The sequence below is a fragment of the Anomaloglossus baeobatrachus genome, chromosome 6, assembly GCF_048569485.1.
Source record: "Anomaloglossus baeobatrachus isolate aAnoBae1 chromosome 6, aAnoBae1.hap1, whole genome shotgun sequence".
NCBI classification, from domain to species: Eukaryota; Metazoa; Chordata; class Amphibia; order Anura; family Aromobatidae; genus Anomaloglossus; species Anomaloglossus baeobatrachus.
In genome coordinates this window covers 437,492,556-437,512,557 of record NC_134358.1, presented here as the reverse complement: position 1 = coordinate 437,512,557, position 20,002 = coordinate 437,492,556, and the positions used below count along the sequence as shown (strand labels likewise).

Below are 20,002 nucleotides of genomic sequence, written 5' to 3'. Positions count from 1 at the left end.
TTTGTCCTGTCATTTTACTGTTTGGTCACAAGAGGGCCATGGTGTGCTTGGCCACTTCCATGGCCAAACAGTAAAATGACACGGAGGGACAAAAGGTAGTCGCAGTGGAAAATTGTTAGGAGAGTCCGGGGTCGTACAAGTGTACACACCTGTGTGTGGTATAGGCCTGGCCTCGTAGAATTAGTGGCCCCGATGGGCCAATTTTGATCGTCAGAACGAGGGATCCTGTTACTGGAGCATTGTCCGAACCCCATCCCCTGCTGTGGGCACCGTCTGGATGGTCAGGAAGCCGACCGTTCCCCTGCTGTGGATACCCAAAGAACCCCCCTGGTGAGTGACAGCCGGTTGCGCCATCTGGAGAAGGGTATGTCTGGTCCCAGCCAGAGCAAAAGCCGGCGAAGACTATGCTGTAAGTCCCTTCTGTGCAAGACGCAGGTCCCTGTGGGTGGGATAGAAGGGCTTAGGAGCTGCAATGAATTGGCCAGTGCTAGAGTGACATCTGTTAGGGAAATGAGGGGCCTAGTGATGCCCGAGAGTACACAGGTGCCAGGGAAGCGCCGGCTTCCAAATTAGACTGTGATGCTGTAACTGTAGAGAACCCATGTGGGACCAATGTTGGTGCTCTGTTTACTGTAACTGTGAAGAACCCTTGTGGGACCGATTTGGGTGCCTTGTTTGCTGTAACTGTGAAGAACCCCTGTGGAACAAGTTTGGCGCCCTGAAAGGGAATGTGTCAAGTATTGTTTTGGACTGAAAAGGTAAAGTGGAGTTGCTAGAAAATTATTCCCAATTGTGTCGTCCTCTGTCTCAGTATGTGAGTGGCGCCCAATGAGAACGGCACAGAAGTTCCCATTCAAGTGGAGTAAGGACCGGCAGGCATGAGCTTAACCGCTGGCTGCGCTGCGGCACCTTAACCCCTGTATGCATGGCTACCTCTGCCTGTCATCCTCGCCCTACAGCCAGACAACTTCTGTAAGCTACCCTATGTTGGCCGGGAGTGTGGGTGGGTGGGGGGGTCTGTTTCTGTTGCTCCAGCTTTGGTGCTTTCTTTGTTTGTTTTTTTTTCAGGCAGTTTTCCATAGAATTGAGACAAATAAATGCTACTAAAGAATGTTGCAAAAATGTCATAAAATATAAAGCCTTTTTGATTTACAAGCCTAACAAAAAACTGCAAGAAACAAAAAACGTATGAAGGAAATCTAAGGCTATGTTCCCACGAAAAGCTTTTGGGGCGTTTTTTATGTTGCACTATTTCTGAACCCATTCTGCGGTATTTTGTCTCATGTTGGTATGTCATGTTTTAAGTAACTTGCATTCGTAGTGCATTTTTCCCGCAATGGAAACACACTAAAAACACATTTTTTAGTGCTTGCCCATCAGTAATTATAAGGGTAAGTTCTCACGAGTGTGTAAAAAAAAAATAAGTCCCTGTCATCCGTATGGCAATAGTTCTTCTACATCAGCAGTGATTCACAGTTACAACACCAAATACAATCACTTTTGTTAATAATCACAATGTATCCATTCCCTACACATCGGATGTTATACGGATGATCCGGATCAGATCAGATTTGGTTTGTGCACACATAGACTTGAATGGACTATACAGAAAAGAAAGGTGCATTCTGCTATTTTTTTCCGCACATGCATTGAATATCATTGGTCTGGCTGCTGTCTGTGAGATTTCAGCTTTTTTCACGGAAAACATTGGGGTAAAAAATCCAGTTATGTGAACATAGCGTAAAGTTAAGTTCCCACGATGAGTATTTTATACACTATTCTGCTGTGTATTTATTTCCATGTGTAAAAATCTGAATATAACAGTTCCATTAAATTGTCTGGGATTTATTATTTTAGAAGTCAAGGGGGAACTCAAGCATTTTTCTGGAAGATCTTCTGGAAAAATGCTCAAGTTGCCCATTGACTTGCATTATACTCAGTACTCAAATCCAGCCCGCGCAAGCGTCCAACCTGCTCATTTTGAATACTGAGCACCCAAGCATGGTAGTCCTTACTTAAGACTAGTACCGAGCCCCCAAGCATGCTAGTTCTCACTCATCGCTAGTACCGAGCACCCAAGCATGGTAGTTCTCACTCATTGCTAGTACTAAGCACCCAAGCATGGTAGTGCTCACTCATGACCAGTACTGAGCACCCAATCATGGTAGTTCTTACTCATCGCTAGTACCAAGCACCCAAGCATGGTAGTGCCCGCTCATCACTAGTACCGAGCACTGGAGCATGGTAGTGCCTGCTCATCACTAGTACCGAGCACGGTAGTGCCCGCTCATCACTATTACCAAGCACCCGAGCATGGTAGTGCTCACTCATCACTAGTACTGAGCACCCGAGAATGGTAGTGCTCACTCATCACTAGTACCAAGCACTCGAGCATGGTAGTGCTCAATCATTACTAGTACTGAGCACCCGAGCATGGTAGTGCTCACTCGTCACTAGTACCGAGCACTCGAGCACGGCAGTGATCACTCATCACTAGTACTGAGCACTCGAGCATGGTAGTGCCCGCTCATCACTAGTACCGAGCACTGGAGCATGGTAGTGCCCGCTCATCACTAGTACCAAGCACTTGAGCATGGTAGTGCCCGCTCATCACTATTACCAAGCACCCGAGCATGGTAGTGCTCACTCATCACTAGTACTGAGCACCCGAGCATGGTAGTGCTCACTCATCACTAGTACTGAGCACTCGAGCATGGTAGTGCCCGCTCATCACTAGTACTGAGCACTTGAGCATGGTAGTGCTCACTCATCACTAGTACTGAGCACCCGAGCATAGTAGTGCTCACTCATCACTAGTACCAAGCATTCAAGCACGGCAGTGATCACTCAACACTAGTACTGAGTACTCGAGCATGGTAGTGCTCACTCATCACTAGTACCGAGCACTCGAGTATGGTAGTGCTCACTCATCACTAGTACTGAGCACCCGAGTATGGTAGTGCTCACTCATCACTAATGACATAACAAAAGAGACAAAAACCACAACTGAAAAACATGATTAAAAAAAAACATGTAAAAGAACGCGCTGAAATGCAATGAAAAAAAAAAACAAGTAACCTCAAGTAAACTATTTTTAACTGATTGCTAATGACAAAAACTGATGCAGAAAATCTGCAGCATCAAAAATGCACCAAACAATCATGGTGGGAACTTTGCATATGCAGTTTAGTACAAAGAAAATGTATGAATTTACAGTGACACAGGCCTGTTTTCACAGATACAGCAATGAATATCATTTATCACACAATCTGACACTGGCGCTTGGATTTGTGGTATATAGTTTATAGTTTATTTTTTCCTCTTCATCCTTTTATAGTTTTTTCGGGCAGCTTTGATTTCTTTTCGCTGTTGGTTCTCATGATGGTTTCACATTTTCCAGTTCTTGATGTTGAGCAGATAGTTATAGATGAGAAATAAGTGGTATCGAGTGTTTTTCTATGTATTTCAAAAGAATCTGTCCTCTCTGATCAATGATTTCAACTAATTTCTTTACTCCCTGGAAGCCTCCATGGCTGCTCCAGAAGATGTGGTCCACCTCCAGTGACCTTAATAGCATAGTCTGTAAACATCCCGACTGTAGCACTTGCACTGCAGATTCAGGGAACCTAAAAAGGTGTAATAATAACATTTTAGTGATTGTGTGGCAATGTCCTAAAGGCTCTATCTATGGATATGGCTCGGCTGTGGTGATGCGGCATTCTAGCTCAGCTAGTTGTAGTTTTAGAATATAAGATCTAATTATAAAAAAAACAAAAACATTCTACAACCTTCATAATGATGCAGATTTGGTTGAAACTAAATTCCTTTTGTTTTGTACCCCAATAGAAAAATAAACAAGGTAAATAATGTATTGTATATACACTAAAATAAAGGCAATTAAAAATACAATTCATCCCGCAAAAAACAAGCCCATATGGTTATGTTGACTGAAAGGCTTTCAAAATATAGGGATGATAAAAACTAAAAATATGTCTAAATATATAAATAATATATAAATATGTATGTAAATATATCTAGAAAAAATATAAAATGATTACATGCATATAACAACAAATAAATATATCTTACCCATCAATCCCTTGCAAAAGCCTAAAGTTCAGATTATCATGCGGGTGATTAGGTCTCCCAGCATTGTCAATGTAAACTAAGTGAGAAGGGTCACTATGACGAACCTAAAAAAAAAAGCAAAGCAATTATGAGTATTAATGGAATAATATATTTAGTTGTATTTCAGAATTCTGAATGGCAAATTCTCCCACACAACAGTTATAGGGGTGTGCAAACACTCAGGCTTAAATTACCATCACAAATCACTTGGCACCTGAGGCTTGTGATCACCAAGAAGCTTACTGGAATCTATCAGCAGGCTTTTGCTTTTTAATCTGAGGGCAGCAAGAGGTAAGGGCAGAGACACTGATTTCAGAGATGTGTCACTTATTAGGCTATGTGCTGTGGTTTCAATACGATGAGTGGTTTATCAGCAGGAGATTATCATTGTCGGACTAGCAGCCCATGTGAATCCTGCTGCAGCCATGCCCCCAGCACTGATTAGCAGCTCTTCTCTATTCAATGGGACCCGAGAATGGGGCTGTGAAATGTTGGTAATAAGCTCTTAACATTTATATAACAGTATTTGTTGGACTCTGTAGAGCACTGTTCACTACTTTTCGTATGGAGCCTTAATTTGTCACAGCGTGTTGGTTTTATTTGAGCCCAATAAGCACCATTTATATACAGCAGTGCATGGTGGTGATGGCAGTTTATAGCTTTTTATGTGAGACCATTGTATGGAAGGATTTGGCCAACTTATAGCACTTGTATTTATCTATATATGAAGGAGGTGTTTTTTTTATACTTTATGACAACAAGACATATGGATGGGAGATGCCAACAGAGAGTACTTCACACAGCACCTGCAATGAAGCTCTGTTAGTGGAAGGTTGGTAGCTCTTAAAGGGAACCAATCACCAGGATTTTCGTATATAACCTAAAGCCAGTGCTATGCTGGCACTATCAGGCTGATTCTATACATATCTGTAGTGGTCAGCTCAGATGCATGGGTTTTGAAATCCAAGAAAGTGAAGTTTGTAAAATGAGCAGCTTCTTGAGTGACAATTGCAGAAGAGCAGATCATATATTCATAGTTATCTCCTCCCTCTGTTAGAATTAACATAAGTATTATATAAATGACTCACTTTGTCTAGCAGGACCTGTGGTGAGGTCATAGCCATGTGACCAGAAGGGGCGGGGCCTCAGCCACCAAAGCTGGATACCAGGTCACATGGGTATGACCTCCCACAGGTCCTTCCACAGACAAAGTTAGTCGTTTGTATAATACTTATGCTAATTATAACAGAGGGAGGAGATAACTATGAATATATGATCTGCTCCAGTGCAGCTGTCACTCAAGAAGCTGCTCATTTTACAAACTTCACTTTCTTGGATTTAAAAACCTAAACATCTGAGCTGACCACTAAAGGTATGTAGATAAGCAGCCTGATAGTGCCAGTATAGCACTGGATTTAGCTTATATACGAAAATCCTGGTGATTGGTTACCTTTAAAAGGACTTCCAAAGACAGACATTATGCAAGCCACTCCGTCTAACAGGTCTCAAGAGAATCCTGGCCTTCACCCTGTAACGCCTATACAGACATCTGGACTTATGCAGGGCACCCTGGGTTGTGTCTACAGAGTGGCTGCTTTCCGGTGAAATGGGCTGGCAAACAATAGTCAGAACCAAGAGGTCAAGGTCAGGCACAATATCTAGAGCTAGTAAAAATACAAGTCAAGGACAGGAATCCTGAGCAGGAGCAAAGTAACAAGAGTGAACCAGGGATGAGGATAACTGTGGAAAAAAAGGCGCAAAATAGGGTCTTACCCGGTATGACACATGGGGGCAAGTGTGGGTTAGTACACTCACCTGAAGGGGTTGTGCAAGTCACAACCCCTATGAAGACACGTAGTAGATGTAGAAGGCAGCGGTCCCGCAGTGTAGATATATTCCAAGAGGTAGAGCAGAAAGCAGGTTTCAAAATCCGCGCCAGACCACAGAGAATCCAGATGCTTGTTAGTAAATCCTTTCTTTATTTATTTTTTACACAGGTCTACGCGTTTTGAGGACATATCCGTCCTCATCATCAGGACAAAGTACAAAGAAAGACTATCTGGCTAGTTTTTCTTTGTACTTTGTCCTGATGATGAGGATTGATGTGTCCTCGAAACACGTAGACCTGTGTAAAAAATAAATAAAGAAAGGATTTACTAACAAGCATCTGGATTCTCTGTGGTCTGGCGCGGATTTTGAAACCTGCTTTCTGCTCTACCTCTTGGAATAAGAGTGAACCAGGGAAGGTATAACTTATAACTAGTAGATTTAGCTGCTGGTGGTTTAAATGGGAAGTGACTCTACTCAAGGCTCACAGCAGGGAGCTGATTTCAACATGTAACAAACACCCTACAGCAAGATATAGACACACTGTCTAGGCGGGACAAGGAGTGCCAGCCAGACTAATGTAACCATGTGACAGTGAACATGCTTACATTCTCCAATGCCATTGGTGGTGCAAGCGTAACGTTGCTAGAGGCAGTGGTCATGGGAGAGAGTTCAGACAAGAGCGTAACAGCACCCATACTGTGGCAAAGGCAATGTATTGCTGGTGATCATCAGAGCAGCCTTAGACTTACATAATGTGAACACTTACAAGGATATGTACTAAAATAAGTTCATTCTGGTTGCGACATTTGTCATGCAGCAGTTCCTCCACACAGGACTCCGTCGGCTCAGGGTTAAATCCACAGCAATATCTGTCTAGTCGATCCTGAACCTGATAGAGGATGACATTGAAAGTAACTGGTTAGTAGAGATCCCAATGTAATTCTACACGATACCTTAGTATGTCAGTCAGATTTTCACAGTGATCAGGTCAAATATTTAGTATATCTGCTTAGCAGAATCACCATGATGTGCCAGCAAATACTTATGTATGGAACTCAACAATTTACTCCTGTCCTAAAGATGACAAGTATAGTTACACTGCAAACATTTCATACATATCTGAACTAATTGTGGATCTGACATGCATCGTGGGCGCAGTCACATTTTAGGCAATTATTGGGCTGTTAAAGGAGTTGTCTCCTACCCTAATAGGGCGTGACAATACCATGGAGAGGTGGGTCATCTGTTCAGGACCTTGTTTTTTGAGTAAAAATGGTGAGAAACTCTGTGAAAGTGACTGAAGCCATCCTTTTGATATTTGATTAGCTAGTTAATGGACTGGTCACCATATAATACTTCAGTTTTCAGCAATGGTCGCTTTTTAAAGGGGCGTTCTGAAGTTTAATAGTTATCCCCTATCTGCTGGACAGAGGATAAGTTTCCAATCGCTTGGGGTCCAACCACTGTGGCCATCACCAATCCTGAAAATCTATCTGAACTCTTCACAGCTGAATGGAGCAGACATATTGCGCACTACCGCTCCATTAGTATTAATGGAATTGATAAAGGCTCTCGAGTGCAGCGCTCGGCTGATCTTCAGTGCTCCTATTAGAATGAATGGAGAAGCACAAGATCGACCTCTGCTCCATTCGGTCATGACTCTTCATAGATTGAGATCGGTGGGGGTCCCCCAGCAATCGGAAAGTTATCCCCTATACTTTGTATAGAAGATAACTTTTAAAGTGGTATTCTAAAGTTTCAAGTTTCAAAAACGAGCCTGAAACAACACAACTAAATGAGGCCTTGCTCTGTGTAGTGTAAGAAGTAATCTCTTATCTACCTGCATGTAGTCTCCTGTTGATGGATCCTATTAAGGCTTTATTTTTCTCCCTATAATGACTTGTATGAATACATAGAGCAGGTCTGATTGATATACACCCAATACCTTTATGTTCACCCACATAAAAGTAGTCTGATTTAAAATAATATATGAAGACTTAATACATACATTGGGTATCCATGTGTTAATTCATTGAAGGACCAGAGTTATTTAGTCAATCAAGCTGGTAAACTCAGAATAATAAACCCCATCTTCAGATGTTCTTATGTCCTTGATCATAGTTTCCAATTAGTGAAAAATATCTTCTATGTTATAGTTGATGACAATGCAGCCAAGTATTATCAATACTGGAGCTTTACTACTTTACTATGCTTATGATAGTCTTATACTTACCAGCTGCCATCTTCACCCTCTACCACCGCCACTCCTGTTGGTCTTCTGTAGTTTATAATCTGCTGGCAGCTCCAGTGTTTGATGGAGCAAATTGGAGATCATTCTTTAATGCAAATCTATGAGAGCCTCATTTTGGCCTCATTCTGGCTCTCATAGACTTGCATTGTGACATAACGTCAGACTACCAGGAGGTTAGAAATTACAGTAACAAGATGGCAGCCAAAATAGAAAGAAAGCCGAGCACTAACTTCCAGCTAGCAATCACTGCGCCTCATTCACCTGTCTCGGTGAGCAGACTTTTAACTCCTAAGTAAGGATCTGCAACTAGCGGTGCAACTTCATAGAAAAAGCGTAAAACAATCAGCATAAAAAATGTAAGGATGGAAGGCACTCACCAGTTTTTTCTTGCAGAAAAATTCACATTTATTCTTATAAGAAAAGGAAAAACATCCTAGGAAGGAGGGGGAGAGGGAGACACGGGACACACAGACGACAGCTGTTTCGCACCGGCAGCCGGCGCTTTGACAAGCCTACAGTAACAAGTAACAAGATGGCACCGTGGGACCAGAGTGGATCAGTAAAAGGTGAAAATGCCAGAGGGTGAGCACACACTGTGTGCAGAATTATTCGGCAAATGAGTATTTTGATCACATGATAATTTTTATACATGTTGTCCTACTCCAAGCTGAATAGGCTTGAAAGCCTACCAATTAAGTAAATCAGGTGATGTGCATCTCTGTAATGAGGAGGGGTGTGGTGTAATGACATCAACACCCTATATAAGGTGTGCTTAATTATTAGGCAACTTCCTTTCCTTTGGTAAAATGGGTCAGAAGAGAGATTTGACGGGCTCTGAAAAGTCCAAAATTGTGAGATATCTTGCAGAGGGATGCAGCAGTCTTGAAATTGCCAAACATTTGAAGCGTGATCACCGAACAATCAAGCGTTTCATGATAATTTGCCAACAGGGTCGCAATAAGCGTATTGGGAAAAAAAGGCGCAAAATAACAGCCCATGAATTGAGGAAAATCAAGCATGAAGCTGCCAAGATGCCATTTGCCACCAGTTTGGCCATATTTCAGAGCTGCAACGTTACTGGAGTATCAACAAGCACAAGGTGTGCCATATCATACCATACCAAGATAAAACATCAAGACTGGGCCAAGAAATATCTTAAGACTTATTTTTCAAAGGTTTTATGGACTGATGAAATGAGAGTGACTCTTGATGGGCCAGATGGATGGGCCAGAGGCTGGATCAGTAAAGGGCAGAGAGCTCCACTCCGACTCAGACGCCAGCAAGGTGGAGTGGGGTACTGGTATGGGCTGGTATCATCAAAGATGAACTTGTGGGACCTTTTCGAGTTGAGGATGGAGTGAAGCTCAACTCCCAGACCTGCTGCCAGTTTCTGGAAGACAACTTCTTCAAGCAGTGGTACAGGAAGAAATCGGTATCGTTCAAGACAACATAATTTTCATGCAGGACAACATAATTTTCATGCAGGACAATGCTCCATCACATGCATCCAACTACTCCACAGCGTGGCTGGCCAGTAAAGGTCTAAAAGATGAAAAAATAATGACATAGCCCCTTGTTCACCTGATCTGAACCCCATAGAGAACCTGTGGTCCCTCATAAAATGTAAGATCTACAGGGAGGGAAAACAGTACACCTCTCGGAACAGTGTCTGGGAGGCTGTGGTGGCTGCTGCATGCAATGTTGATCGTAAACAGATCAAGCAACTGACAGAATGTATGGATGGTAGGCTGTTGAGTGTCATCATAAAGAAAGGTAGCTATATCGGTCACTAATTTTTTGGGGTTTTATTTTTGCATGTCAGAAATGTTTATTTCTAAATTTTGTGCAGTTATATTTTTTAACCTGGTGAAAATAAACAAGTGAGATGGGAATATATTTTTTTTTATTAACTTGACTAATAATTCTGCACAAACAAATATCCTCCTAAGATAGCCAAATCTAAAACAACCCCACTCCCAACTTCCAAAAATATTAAGCTTTGATATTTATGAGTTTTTTTGGGTTGATTGAGAACATAATTGTTGATCAATAATAAAAAAATCCTCAAAAATACAACTTGCCTAATAATTCTGCACACAGTGTATTACAAGGGGCAGGGATCTCAGATAAAAGCACCACTCCAACACTGAAAAACAAAAAGCTAGAATGATGCATTAATAAAGAACACAAGTATTTATTAATTCCTTAATTACTAGACTTCATTAGAATCTGATGACTAGCCAAATTTTTATTTTCTTTACTCCATTTTTCAGGTTATTATGGTTGTGAGAATACCAAATATGTAATTTTTTGGAACTCCTATACAATAAAACATATATATACATATATATAACACACTATGAAGAAAAAGACATGGATCGCACATCCCAAAAATACATTGATCTAAAAGCCGCTAGGCAAAATATTACATAGAACATGAGGTTCTTTTGTTACCATTCTGATCAGATTGTATTAAGCCCACTGCCACGTCACGGCAAACCTCTTGAGTGGGTCCCTAACCTGACCTTTTTGTGTGGCACCGTGCACCGACCACCGCCGTAGCGACAAAGCGCCAGCAGGGCGGGCGACCTGGCGCCTCACAGCACCCATGCTGCAAGGCAAAGCCCCCAAGGCTCCAGGCCGCGCCGCCCCACCGACACCACACCACCACAACAGCAGCCACCACACAGCACAGATTTTAATCAGCAGGAAACTGCAAGAGGGGTCAGCCTTCTTTTTGCTCCCAGTTCACATATGGGAGCCAGTGGGAGGTGAGTGCACAGCTCCTCTCACTGTGTGCTGGTGCTGTGTGGTGGCTGCTGTTGTGGTGGTGTGGTGTCGGTGGGGCGGCGCGGCCTGGAGCCTTGGGGGCTTTGCCTTGCAGCATGGGTGCTGTGAGGCGCCAGGTCGCCCGCCCTGCTGGCGCTTTGTCGCTACGGCGGTGGTCGGTGCACGGTGCCACACAAAAAGGTCAGGTTAGGGACCCACTCAAGAGGTTTGCCGTGACGTGGCAGTGGGCTTAATACAATCTGATCAGAATGGTAACAAAAGAACCTCATGTTCTATTTAATATTTTGCCTAGCGGCTTTTAGATCAATGTATTTTTGGGATGTGCGATCCATGTCTTTTTCTTCATAGTGTGTTATACAACATTCTATCCCCCTCTTTTTTTTTTTTTTGCTTGGATCTGCACTCTCCCCATTTGGCACAGGTGATTTTAATCAGCAGGAAACTGCAAGAGGGGTCAGCCTTCTTTTTGCTCCCAGTTCACATATGGGAGCCAGTGGGAGGTGAGTGCACAGCTCCTCTCACTGTGTGCTGGTGCTGTGTGGTGGCTGCTGTTGTGGTGGTGGTGTGGTGTCGGTGGGGCGGCGCGGCCTGGAGCCTTGGGGGCTTTGCCTTGCAGCATGGGTGCTGTGAGGCGCCAGGTCGCCCGCCCTGCTGGCGCTTTGTCGCTACGGCGGTGGTCGGTGCACGGTGCCACACAAAAAGGTCAGGTTAGGGACCCACTCAAGAGGTTTGCCGTGACGTGGCAGTGGGCTTAATACAATCTGATCAGAATGGTAACAAAAGAACCTCATGTTCTATTTAATATTTTGCCTAGCGGCTTTTAGATCAATGTATTTTTGGGATGTGCGATCCATGTCTTTTTCTTCATAGTGTGTTATATACATATATATATACACATATATATATATATATATATATATATATATATATATATATTGTGAGGTAGCGTGGTCGGCTGCGCGGCAGAAGACACGGGATCCAGGCACCAATGGTCACAGCACACGGTTTATTGCACAAACAAAAGTCCAAAACAGCACACATGTGTTTCTCTGGCAGAAACTCAGGGAGTTGTGTTCACTCCCTCACACTAGGGACCCACGCCCATCTTCTTGTTTCCTTTTAACCCTCCTTTCAGCCTGCAGGGAAAACAGCATTAACCCTGAAGTGGAGTTGCTTTCTATACATGGAGGGAGCACAACCGGGGCGAGACGTACCGGCCGTCATAGACAACCCCGGTCACAGTCTCACATACCCCCCCCTCAGTTCAAGCGTGCGGGGTTGAACTCCCGCCATCAAACATGGGCCGCGGGACAAGGCAGCGGCGTTGCCCTGCAACCTACCGGCCCAGTGTTCAACCGTAAACCAGAAGTTCTGCAGAGAAAGAAACCACCGGGTAACCCGGGCATTCCGTTCCTTGGCGGACCTCATCCAGACCAGCGGAGAGTGATCCGTCACCAAGCGAAACTGCCGTCCCAGCAGGTAATAGCGTAGGGACTCCAAGGCCCACTTGATCGCCAGGCACTCCTTCTCCACTACGCTATAATTCCGCTCGGGAGGGGTGAGCTTCCTACTTAAGAAGGTTCCTCCCCCTGAACCACCTGAGACAGCACTGCCCCCAGGCCGACCTCAGAGGCATCAGTCTGTACTACGAACTCCTTCCGGAAATCAGGGTTGACAAGAACGGGCTGTCCGCACAGGACCCCCTTCAGGGCCCGGAAGGAGTCCTCGGCCTGCGGAGTCCAGCGCACCATGACGGACTTCTTGCCTTTGAGAAGGTCCGTCAAGGGGGCCGATAGTCCCGCAAAATTTTTTACAAACCTCCTGTAGTACCCCACGATACCCAGGAAGGCCCTAACCTGCTTCGTGGTCAGGGGTCTAGGCCACTTCTGGATCGCCTCAACTTTGTTAATTTGGGGCTTAATCACTCCGTGGCCTATTACATAGCCCAAGTAGCGGGCTTCCGTGAGCCCCAACGCACATTTCTTGGGATTGGCTGTCAATCCGGCTGTTCGGAGCGTGTTCACCACCGCTTGTACCTGTTCCAATTGGGTCTGCCACTCAGAGCTGTAAATAATGATGTCATCAAGGTACGCTGATGCATACGCCTGGTGGGGTTCCAGCACCAAGTCCATCAACCTCTGGAACGTGGCTGGAGCGCCATGTAACCCAAAAGGCAAGACAACATAGTGGAAGAGACCCTCCGGCGTAACAAAAGCGGTTTTCTCCTTGGCGGACTCCGTCAGTGGCACCTGCCAGTACCCCTTGGTCAGGTCGAGCGTGGTGAAATATCGCGCCTGTCCCAGCCTATCAATCAGCTCATCCACCCGAGGCATGGGGTGGAGATCGAACTTGGATATTTCGTTCAATCTCCTAAAGTCATTGCAGAACCTTAAGGAGCCATCGGGTTTTGGTATTAGGACAATGGGGCTAGCCCATTCACTCCGGGATTTTTCGATGACCCCCAGGCGTAGCATTGTCTTCACTTCCTCTGATATGGTTTGTCTTCAAGCCTCCGGTACCCGGTATGGCTTCAGGCGTACCTTCAGGTGAGGCTCGGTGACAATGTCATGTCGTATCAGACTTGTCCTACCAGGCAGCTTGGAGAAGACATCGGGGTTCTGCTGAACCATCCGTCTGGCCTCTCGCCTCTGTTGCTTAGTGAGGGCTTCTCCAATCCTTACTTCCGGTTCGTCCTCTCCGGAGGTCGCTGGAGCCGGGTTTGAACGACCCGAAGAGGAGGGAGATGGGGAAAAATCAACCATCAGGCTTTCCCGTTCCTGCCAAGGTTTTAACAGGTTGACATGGTATATTTGTTCAGGTTTCCGCCTACCGGGCTGCAATACCTTATAGTTGACCACCCCGATTCTTTCCTTTATCTCGTAGGGGCCTTGCCACTGAGCCAGGAATTTACTCTCCGCCATGGGGATCAATACCAACACCCGATCCCCGGGTTTAAAGGTCCGCACGGTGGCTTGTCTATTGTAGCGGCCGCTTTGCGCGGTCTGAGCCTCCTGTAAATGCTCCTTCACAATTGGCATGACCGCGCTTATGCGGTTCTGCATTCCTAAAATGTGTTCAATCACACTTTTATGGGGGGTGGGCTCCTGCTCCCATGTTTCCTTTGCCAGGTCCAACAATCCCCGGGGATGTCGCCCGTATAACAACTCAAAAGGCGAAAACCCCGTGGATGCCTGTGGCACCTCTCGGATGGCAAACATCAAATAGGGAAGCATCATATCCCAGTCTTTCCCGTCTTTGGAAATCACCCTTTTGAGCATGGTTTTCAGGGTTTTATTGAATCGCTCCACTAAACCGTCCGTTTGAGGATGATACACAGACGTACGCAACTGCTTGATCTGGAGTAGCCGGCATAGCTCTTTGGTCACTTTAGACATGAACGGGGTCCCCTGATCCGTAAGGATCTTCTTGGGCAACCCCACCCGGCAGAACACAGCAAACAACTCCCGAGCTATAAGCTTCGCCGCAGTATGTCTGAGAGGTATCAACGATCACTAGGATGTGTTGGTGCCCTCGAGCGGACTTTACGAGGGGCCCCACCAGATCCATCCCTATCTGTTCAAAAGGGACTTCTATAATGGGTAACGGTACCAACGGACTGCGAAAGTGGGCCAGGGGTGCGGTAAGCTGACACTCCGGGCAGGTTTCGCAGAACCGTTTTACCTCCCCAAAGACCCCGGGCCAATAGAACCTTTGCAATATTCGCTCCTGCGTTTTCTTGACCCCTAGGTGGCCACTCATCAGGCGTTTATGAGCCAAGTCGAGGACCCACCGGCGATACGGCTGGGGCACCACCAACTTCTCTACCCCCATGCCCCGTATTTCATCTACCCGGTAGAGTAAATCCTGCTTAAGAGCGAAATGGGGGTACCTTACCTGGGCACCGGGCAGCTGTGCCACCCCGTCAACCACTGTCACCCGACTCCGGGCATGTATTAATGTAGGGTCCTGGAGTTGGGCTGTCCCAAACGTATCCGGGGACGCCTCCAACTCCGGGATGGGCTCGACCATCTCAGCCTCTCCTGCCAATACCTCTAGGGGCGACCTATCGGGTTCACATTCTGTCCCTATCATGGGGACCCCTACGGCAGGCGTCCCGGATTCGGGATTGTCGGGCTCAGGTCCCGGACTGTCCAATACCTGAGGGGACTTAGGAGGCCCCTTCCATAGAGTCCAAAAATATGGCAGATCCCTTCCTAGGATCACGTCATAGGGAAGAGTGTTCATAAGTCCCACCTCATGTTGCACCTGACCGCAGGGTGCTGTGATGGTGACAATCCCCGTGGGATAGTCTCGGAAGTCCCCATATATGCAAACCACCCCCACGGTACGTCCTGTGGCCTTTACTTCAGCCCTTAGGGTTGATCGCACCAGGGTCACTAAGCTTCCGGAATCCAACAAGCCTGTAACCGGACATCCATTCACCTGTATTTGGCACAAGTGGGGCTCAGTCTCCGGGGAGACAAGGTCCACGGTACACACCACCTAAGCATACATTGAACCCCGCCGGGTAACCCCACAATCCATGGGCTCCGTGGTGAGTGGACACTGGGCTTCCATATGTCCCACCCGCTGGCACCGCCAACATCTAATAGGGAAGGAAACCCCCTTGACGAGTTGTCGTTTAGGGTACATAGCCTTCCGAACCTCAGGGACGGCGGGCGCGGCCTCAGACGGGACGGTAGCGGACTCCCGCACCGGTGTCAGCGGTGGATCCTTGGCCCGAGGCTTGGAGGGGCCGGACCGACGGGCGGCACGCAAAGTCTCAGTGTCCCGTATCAAGTCCTGCGTAGCCACATGCCGCTCCACCAGGCACACTAATTGGTCCAGGGTACTTGGGTCGCCCTGTCCTACTCACCGTTGAATGGTGACGGGTAAAGTGCGCACAAAGCGATCAACCACTACCCTTTCCACCATTTGCGCAGGGCTCAGAGTGTCAGGCTGCAACCACTTCTTTACCAGATGCAACAAGTCATAGGCCTGGGAGCGTACGGGTTTGACTTCCTCATAGAACCACTGATTTACCCGCTGAGCCCGTACATAGGTATTCACCCCCAACCGAGCAAGTATTTCGGCTTTTAGGGTCTCATTCTATGGCGTCCTCGGTACAGAGGTCCAGGTACGCTTTTTGGGGCTCCCCCGTCAGATAGGGCGACAATACCTCAGCCCACTGGGGGGTCGGCAGCTTCTCCCGCTCGGCCACCCGCTCAAACACCGCCAGGAACGCTTCCACATCATCCCCCTGGGTCATCTTTTGCAACGCTTGTCTCACCGTTTTCCGGACGCTGCCGTCGTCACCTGGTCCTGGGGTTGTTGCTGCCGGTCCGGCACAGATCGACTTGGCCAGGAGAACCATCTGTTCTTGGTGCCTTTGTTCCTGCAATTGCAAGGCTTGCTGCTGACGATCCAACGACCGGAGCAGGTGTGCATTGGTCTGTTGTTGCTGTGCATTAGCCTGAGCCAGCTGCTTTAGTATGTCCTCCATGGCGTCGCCGGGTTTGGGCTGTAGTATAGCCGCTCGAATCCAGGACATGCGCTACTGGGTCACCAGGGATGGATGCTACACCTCACTGGGCTGGCATGCCCGCATTCTCCACCATCTGTGAGGTAGCGTGGTCGGCTGCGCGGCAGAAGACACGGGATCCAGGCACCAATGGTCACAGCACATGGTTTATTGCACAAACAAAAGTCCAAAACAGCACACATGTGTTTCTCTGGCAGAAACTCAGGGAGTTGTGTTCACTCCCTCACACTAGGGACCCACGCCCATCTTCCTGTTTCCTTTTAACCCTCCTTTCAGCCTGCAGGGAAAACAGCATTAACCCTTAAGTGGAGTTGCTTTCTATACATGGAGGGAGCACAACCGGGGCGAGACGTACCGGCCGTCATAGATATATATATATATATATATATATATATATATATATATATATATATAAAAACACATATGTTATATTTTATAATATTCACTGTTTTATTATTTTCTATTAATTCCGCTAAGAGATTAGTTTTACAACTGTATTTTAAACTTTTAATATGTTAGTGAACACCTGTATTTTAATACAGACCGCAGGTGGGGCGGGATTTAGTTAGGCACTGCGACCCTAAACGCATCCCCCACCCTGTTCTAATATCCCCCATCCGGCTCCTTCCTCGTAAATATGTCTCCCATTTTGGCATATATGTCCCCCATCCTGACTTGTAGTTACCCTATCTTAGTATATATGTTCCCCATTCTAGCCCACATCCTGGTGTATATATGTCCCCATCCTGATGTATATGTCCCCATCTTGGGCCTCTCCTAGTATCTACTGCCCCCCTCCTGGTAAATATGTCTCTGTTCTGCCTAATTCTGCCTAATGCAAAAAACACCATTGAACTCACAGTCCCTCGCTCCCAAAATCACGCAGCATCGTCCTGTGTAGCAGGCGCACAGTGGCCGGCAGCCTTCATCAGTGTCAGTGCTTTTGCAACGCATGACGTTTTTGCCATGCACCTCCCTCAGTCACTGGGACACAGTTGAAAGCTACCGGCTTCTGTCTGGCCGGCAGTGTGTATCGCAGTACAGGGACCCGACAGGTCTCTGCACCGCGATGCATTTCAGCATGTGCAGGTTCGGACGCACATCCAGCATGATCAGGGGCTGGGGCCAGTGAGCCCACTGCACTGCCGCGTCCAGTCACAATTGCGATCCCTGCGACCGAAATTGTTCCACCCCTGCTACAAAGTGGTTGCTATTTGCTGCCTTTTTCACCATTACATTATTTTCTTGCTATTTTGCAGCATTTTATCCTGAATTTTCCTGATTTTCCTACAGTTTGGCAGGGTTGGGCACAGCAGCTGTTACAGAATTACAAATTCTTTCAATTTTTTGACATAGTGAAGCTGTGACTAATCCTCATCTTCAGAGATGCATATCTCAGATATGGAGAAGACCTTTATAATAGAGCGATATTATAATACATGCCAAAATTTGAAAGAAATGTCTGGGAGATGTTCATTCAAGGGCCTATCTATAGGTGGTGCAGGGATTGCAGTCACATCTAAATCCTTGTGACTAAATGCGCCAATGGCCCATCCATCACCCTTTTAAGATAACTGTATTATAAATAGTACATAGTAAGTGGGTGCTCTGTAACTCAATGGTAGTCCTGGCACATGGTGGTTAGAGACTTAAATACAAGTTTAGCATTGGGGTCAGGGAGCTATTATAAAGTGAATAATGCAATAGAAACTGGAGAAACCATGCTAGAAAGAATAAATAGGAGAAATAAAGGTATTTTAGGGACTGGTCACTTGCTAAACAAAAAATGAGTTAAATACCTTGTAAAAATCCCTGCGCTCCCCTGACTCCGCCACTCTTTTTTATATTGTGCTGCGTGGCTCCATTGCAGAGATATTCACGCTTGTTGCTTTCGGAGCACACTATGTGAAATCTCTGCTTGTAGTCTAACTGAATGTTTCACTAGTCTTCTCTGGCACTGTACGGTTTCATTTCTCCCTCTCAGATGCTGTGTTTGGCAGAGATTCTACATATTCACATTTGTTGTTTTTGTTTCTGCAATGGATGTGTAAAATGGAAAACAGCAATATAATCAAGAGATCTCAGGGATTTTTACAATTAAATTCAATTTTTTTCAAAGCAACAAGTCATCTTTAATTGGGGAGATAGAGGGGTCATATTGTCCCTGATATATGGATATATGGGATTTTTAATTTCATGCTATTTTTTTTTTTACCCAAGAGGCATTGCTCGCAGGGTAATAATGCTGAGGAGCCTAAAGACATGCCCTTAGAGAATCCTATGCGCCATGCCCCTTTTTAATAACCATATCTCTGGAGTTTGCTAGGTGTTTTTTCTTCTAGAGAAAACTGAGCAGAGCCTTCAAATTTTTGAGGAGTTTTGAATCTTTGATCAGTATTTGAAAAATTGTCCTTTGTTTTGTCTCCAAAGGTCCTAAAAACCTCAGTGTGGACAGAGCCACTTAATGGAAACTCCTGACTTTTCAGTTTTTAGGAGGATTTGGAGAGTTAGCACTCAGTTTCTGCTCCAAAAACTCAGTGTGAACATTACCTTATAAATGCTGCAGTGTTTAAAAGAAAAAGTGTTTCAAAATGGCTCTACGATTTCTCCTTATTTGTGTATACATGAAATATCCTACAGACTTTTTTTTTAGGCCCCCTTCACACGTCCGTGAAAAAAAGTTCCGTTTTTTCACGTACGTGTTAAAGGGGTGGTTTGCTCCCCGTGTGTCGTGTTTGTGGCACATTCCTGTTCACCGTGTGTTATACGTAATAACACACGGAGAACGGAAAGCCCCGCCTCACCTGCATCATCCGGCGCTGTCTGTGGTGCTGAATGACAGCGTCCTGCCAAAGCCACGCCCCGCTGGCGCTGCTTCCGGCCCCCAGTGAAGAAGACGCGTTGTTCAAATTCACTGGGGGACGGATGCAGGTGACAGCCGTGGCAGAGACTGCAGGGCCCGTGGAGGTGAGTATGTAATTTTTTTTTTTTACAATGCCATGTGTGTTTCTCCGGTGCGAGTCACGTGCACCCGCATCCACACTACTTCCGTGTGGTACGTGTGCGGGACCATGCTGCCAGAGAAACACGGACATGCATCCGTGTGGAGCACACGGCACACATCTGCTCCACACAGAGGCACGGGCCACTGGCAGAACACGTGCATGCACATATACCCATTGATTTTAATGGGTATACGTGTGCCCGTGTCTCCGGTACATACGGGCACGGACCTAGCACGTACCGGAGACACGGACGTGTGAAGGGGGCCTTAGGCTCTCACCACTTTGGCATTTCTTCTGTACACAAACTGCATTTTTTGACATGGATTTGCCGATGTTTTTGCTGCAGAATTGGTACGGTTTGTGGTCATAAACTTCATGCAGTACTTCCCCAGCAAAGTCTATGAGAAATCCAAAATGCTCTGCGCACGCTGCATTTTTTTTCCTTACAGGTTTTGC

General features: G+C 46.1%; 1 protein-coding gene across 2 annotated transcripts in view; it reads right to left on the bottom strand.

Annotated features, from left to right (window-relative positions):
- Positions 1–2,868: 2,868 nt before the first annotated feature.
- Positions 2,869–20,002, bottom strand: part of GASK1A (golgi associated kinase 1A) — a 107,039-nt gene continuing 89,905 nt past the window's right edge. For both annotated transcript variants that reach the window (XM_075315226.1, XM_075315227.1), the window contains exons 3-5: positions 6,725–6,847; positions 4,090–4,193; positions 2,869–3,626 (exon numbers count right to left, since the gene is read on the bottom strand). In XM_075315226.1, the coding sequence (XP_075171341.1) occupies positions 3,422–3,626; positions 4,090–4,193; positions 6,725–6,847 (432 nt within the window). In that variant the 3' untranslated portion in view covers positions 2,869–3,421. The remainder of the gene's footprint in view (positions 3,627–4,089; positions 4,194–6,724; positions 6,848–20,002) is intronic.